General features: G+C 50.9%; 1 protein-coding gene across 1 annotated transcript in view; it reads left to right on the forward strand.

Moving 5' to 3' along the window:
* The window catches only part of SUFU (SUFU negative regulator of hedgehog signaling), a gene marked incomplete at its 5' end in the record, with an annotated part of 126996 nt that overhangs the window by 101833 nt on the left and 19594 nt on the right, over nucleotides 1-5569 (forward strand). The window contains one exon of the mRNA XM_019502150.1: nucleotides 849-987. Within this exon, the coding sequence (XP_019357695.1) occupies nucleotides 849-987 (139 nt within the window). The remainder of the gene's footprint in view (nucleotides 1-848; nucleotides 988-5569) is intronic.

Consider the following 5569-nt stretch of genomic DNA (forward strand, 5'->3'; position numbering starts at 1 on the left):
GAGGCTGCAAGGGAGAGAGCAGAAACCCTGGTCAGACCCAGTTCATCCTCTCTTCCAGCCTCCGCTGTCTGCCACCGTGTGACACAGGAGACTGGGGAAGATGAACCTGAGCTCTGATCCAGTAAATGTTCCCTGAAGGCCGAGGGGGGTGGCGTGGATATAGGGTGTCGCAATTTGTGACCACTCACAGAATTCAGCTACCGAACTTAAAATAAATGGAAGTCACATAAACTCAGCCTTCATGCCCTCCTTTATAAAATGGGCATAAAGCATCTGATAGATGCTGGGAACACAAATGCCTGGGTCACAACTTGAAATTCCCACATGGAAAGCATTGTAGAAATAAGCCTTTGTTGTTTGAGAGGAACACATGTCTCTCTCCTAGTGAATGTCTTTTTGGACATGAGTTCACTGATACACCTTAATCTTGGTAAGTGACAGACAATGGGTTACTATGACATCAGCTAACTCACGTAGAATTTGGGGCCAGCTGATGGCAAGGTTTTGTGCTGTGGATTCTGGATTCAGTCCCTGGGCAGAGGGAGGTGGAAGTCCTACGCCGTAACTCTGTCCACAACCACCGTGGTGATTTGAGATCCTATTATAATCCTGCTTGGTCTTCCTGGACTAGAAGGATTGCAATTCTGAAGTGAGGTCTTGGTATTTAAGCGGGTGGGAGGACATCCAGACTTTTAGCAGGGACTCCCAGCCCATCAAGAGGGACAAGGTAAGTCATTCATATGTTTGTACAAAATGAGTCCTTATGCTGCCGGATGACCCCGAGAGCTCTTGTGAGGCCATCCAGGTTTCTGACCTCTCTGTTCATGTGTGAACATTGTGCTCTCCAGGGGCAGGCTGCTACATGGACGGCACTTTACGTATAAAAGTATTACAGGGGACACGGCGATCACGTTTGTATCGACAGGAGTAGAAGGAGCCTTTGCTACAGAAGAACACCCCTATGCAGCACATGGGCCTTGGTTACAGGTGAGAGAGCTTCTTTCTTCCCTGTCCCACCCACTCTTCCTCTTGCACCTTCTTCCTTTATGAAGCCCTCAAAGTTCCCTGCCCTAAAAATAGCACAGCCCAGCTACACATCCTGTTGCAAGTTTTGTGATGATTAACAGGCAGCACCTTCAATAGCTCCAAAAGCAATTAGAAATACAGAACTGTTCCCAGTTGTAGGAAAGGAATGTAAAACAAACACTGGTCAGCAGTTTCAACTAATACCATATTGTCTCGCACAACACACACACACCCTCTTCCCAAAATCCAGGTGCTGAAAATTGGGGTGCACATTAGAAATGAGGAGCGATGGTTACAGAAGTTTCTGATGCTTAAAGCTGCTGTCAAGGAAGAGCAAAAGGGAAGCTCCACATGCTCCATGCTGGATTCCCTAGCTGCCAGCAATGGATGCTTTCTCTCAGGCCCCTTTCCCCTTCCTCAACAGAGGCTCGCAGGGAAAGATCTTTTTCCTTCGTTCTGCCTTTCAAAAATGACATGCATGTTTTGTTTGGGGATGTGTTATATGTGAGAAGGTACGGTATTTATTTAAAGAAAACAGCCATTTGCATCTTGGGCTCGCAGAGCATTTACAAGCTCTCTTTGTTCTCATTCGTTTCCTCTGCTGCCACAGTGAAACGGGGGGATTCAGAGAGGCAGAATAATTTTGGAGTTCAGACCAGCCATCAGGCAAGGACAAGCGGGGACAACACACCTTGTTCTTGCTCAGCTCTAGATCCACTTGTAGCAAGTTCCTGATGTTAACTCTAGCCAAGCAGGCGCACATTTGTGTCTGTGCAGGAAAGCCCTCTTCCAGGAGAACTGGATGCAACAAGCTGCATCTCTCCCTTCCCTGTGCTGTCTCCAAGGCATGCTGCTATTTTAGGCCCGGTGGTTCAACGTGTTGCTCCAGCGTTACAGTTAAGCCGGCCGTGGCAGGTTTTCAAGGCATTACCCTGCACATGTTCACAAATCTGGAGGGAACCATATAGGCAGATCTTTGCAACTCGTAAAAGAACTGATGTGTGCAGGACCCCACGTGTGACATTCTCGAAGACGCTGCCCGCTTTGATTGTGTGGCTTGGAAAGCCCAACTCTCTTCTAATGATTAACAGTGCACAGTCGGGTTTAAGGGTGGGTCACTCGCTGCTTGGGTCTTGTGTTTGCCAACACATGACACGCGAGATCTTGTGACTGCGTTAACTCCAAGCATAACAGAGTTTGTTTGCATTTGCACTGCATCTTGAAGTGTATTAATGTGTAGAGCAGTCCCATAACCTCTGAAAGCTGGGGAATGGCAATAATTAGGCCGCCGTTCAGGCATGTAACTAGTATTAACCCTTGTGAAACCAGCTGCATTCGAAGCAGCTGCGCCTGGAAACTGATGACTAACTTGGATCATCTGGGAAGGGAGGAAAGGTTTCCTGCCCCCAGGAGGGGAGGCAAAACTTCTCAAGGGAGCAAGCCCCACCTTGCCTCCTCTGCTAGGCAACATCTGCCATGACCTGCTCCATGCCTGCTGGTTTTGCCTTGTCCTTCAGATCGGAGCTAGCGGTGGTAGGGAGAGGCAGTGGACCTCTGGGAGATGCAGGACGTCACATAATACAGGCAGGTGCTTAAGGTTGCAGACTTAACATGCATGAGCCATAGCTTGATGCTTTGGGGGTGAAGGAAGAAGGTCCTAAGCCCAATCCTTTTAGCTTCCGCCTAAGGGGGGAGGGAAGACATGCCAATTAAGAGCCCTGGCCTTGATTGCCAGGACTGGTTTAATCCCTCAAAGCCCTCCAAGCAAGATGTACAGAGGAAGCCCTTCTTTGCTCAGCTGAGCCCCCAGACACAGAGGCACCGACCAGCTCAGATGAAATCCCAAGGCAGAAAGCAGAGCACGGTGACAGTGAGGGTCTGCGGCAGAGCAGCATAGGCCATTGGGCTGGGGAGAAACGGGGCCTCTCCTTCTGTGGACTTTCCCCATCCCTTAGGGAAGGATCCTGAGAAATCCTGGCCATGAGTCCACGCAGCTTCCATTGCCTGACTCCTGTCGCTCTAGAGTCCTGCCTCTGTGACAGTCCAACCTGCAGACTAAACACAGCATCTTGTGTTTACATCTGACGGGCCAGGGCAGAGCACTCCGGCCCCGTCTGTCATCGGTGGGATTGATGCAGAGAGGTGCTGTGCAGCCTGTCAGCTCTGGCTTGCCTGAGTCCCAGCGGGCTGGAAGTCACGGACATTGGGTGGAAGTTTAGCTGACAACACGAGTTGGTAACTGCTAATGGACAGGCTCTGTTTCACCTGAACCCCAGGGCAAGCTGCCACCTTTGCCGTCTTTGTTAGCAGTCTCGACAGAAGGGACAAGAACTCACGAAAACAATAAAAACCGAGTGCCCTGTTCCTAACAACACTCCTTCCGGGTCAGGTTTGCAGCCTGTAGGCAGGGACGTGCAGAGGGAAGCTTGCCCAGCCACTGTTCACGCTCTGGGGACGATTAAATTGTTGCATCCTCCAGAGCTGTCAAGCTGGCACCTTTCCCAAGGACTCTCAGTATTTTTCATTTAAGTCGCGTTTAATTAGGTGTAAGAAACTAAATTCCATTAAAGGTCCGGCATGTCAAGCTGGTTTATTGCTTAGCTTCTTCTATCCTGTCATGTATTTTCGAATGAGGAAATCACGTTGATCCAAAAATGCAGACCTGTTCGGGGAGTCCTCCTGGCTCACACCAGACCCTCTGTATCCATCAGTTCCTGCGACAGCCTCTGACGCACGACACGCTCGTGTTGTGTGTGATTGAAGACTCCCACCTTGCTTCTGCCCCCAGCAGTGGCTGCCCAAAGCAGAAGCAGCACCCAGTGCTTAGCAAAATCGCCTTTTTGCCCCTGGCGATAAGTCAGTACCCCAGTGGAGCCAGGGGTAGCGGTGCCAATCTTGGCACCCTGCTAAGGGTGGCAGTTCCCAAAGGCTAAAGAGTGCTGATACAAAACAACCCGAGGACAGCATGAATATGCATCATGGGCTTCCTGTCTGTAATCTGAATCTGAGGCCTGTAGGAGCTACTTCGGAAAGTCAGGCCCAAACTGTATCACAGTAAGCAGCATCCAGATGCAATGAACACTTGCCAGGTTCAGCTTCCCTTTCTTTCAGCTGCCGTTTCCTGTCTGTAAAGCCAGAAATGCCACCTTCCCAAGGGCATAATGTGAAACTAAATCTATTAGTGTTGGCGAAACACTGATACTACAGCAACGAGCCCCACAGGAAATCTCAGGAGACCAGTCATAATTATACATCTCAAGAGGGAGAGGGAGGTCGGTGAAGTCATTACAGTGCTGGTTTGGAGCTCGGTGACCTGCGTTCAGACTTCTGGTAGCACCTTGGTGAAGTCGCTTAGCCACGGTTACTAACTATTGGGAGGTGCTCAGACCATGCAGTAATGGGAACCGTGCATCCAAAATACTCAGTGCTATACAGTTACGCTGAGCCGGCTGAGGGCAGCAAATTGGATGAGGAGGATAGAAAGCAGTAACGAGTGGCTGTCCATTCCCCGAACACGGTGCTGGGCTCAGAGTGAGACAGGCCCCGGAGTGCGGGAAGGACAGCGTGGTGAAAGACTGGACAGGAATAGATGCCCACAGGTGGGCCAATGTCATTTTACAAGGACAGCTTAAATTCCAGCATTTCCTGACGCGTCTTTGAAAAACCGAGGCAAGCACAGTCCGTCCTGCACAGTCGGACTCCCCGTGCCTGGGTGTCGCTAGCACTGAGGATTTGTGACCCACACCGGCCATTTCCTGGTAGCCGTTCTAGACCCTTGGGTGAGCAGCCAGCAGAGACGGCTGTCACCTGCAGCACAAGTGGCCTTGTGGCTCTGCGAGGCGCTGAATGGATGCCAAGACTCTTTGGGGCCCGGGCTCTTTAGCAGACTCTCCTTGTGCTGCTGCCCCCCGCATCCTCGCACTCCCCCCGTTCCTGTCTTTCTCTCTTTCATAGATTTCATAGACATTAGGGCTGGGAGGGACCTCTGGAGATCATCGAGTCCAGCCCGCCACCCAAAGGGCAGGAAGTCAGCTGGGGTCATAGGATCCCAGCAAGATGAGCATCCAATTTGCTCTTGAAGGTGTTCAATGTAGGTGCTTGAACCACCTCCGATGGCAGGCTGCTCCAGACCTTGGGGGCTCGGACAGTAAAGAAATTCTTCCTTATGTCCAGCCTGAAACGGTCTTGCAGTAGTTTATGACCATTTGACCTCGTCATCCCTTGGGGCGCTCTGGTGAACAAACGTTCCCCCAGATCCTGGTGGTCACCCCTGATAAACTTATAGGTGGCCATCAGATCACCCCTGAGCCTGCGCTTTTCCAGGCTAAAGAGCCCCATGGCTCTCAGCCTGTCATCGTATGGTCTGTTTTCCTGACCTCTGATCATGCGTGTGGCTCTCCCCTGCACTCTCTCAAGCTTCTCCATATCCTTTCTGAAGTGCAGAGCCCAAAACTGGATGCAGTACTCCAGCTGCGGCCTCACCAAGACCGAGTACAAGGGGAGAATGATGTCCCGGGATTTGCTTGAAATGCATCTATGGATG

The sequence above is a fragment of the Gavialis gangeticus genome, unplaced genomic scaffold (genome assembly GCF_001723915.1).
Source record: "Gavialis gangeticus isolate Ggan-Ray unplaced genomic scaffold, GavGan_comp1, whole genome shotgun sequence".
NCBI lineage: Eukaryota > Metazoa > Chordata > Crocodylia > Gavialidae > Gavialis > Gavialis gangeticus.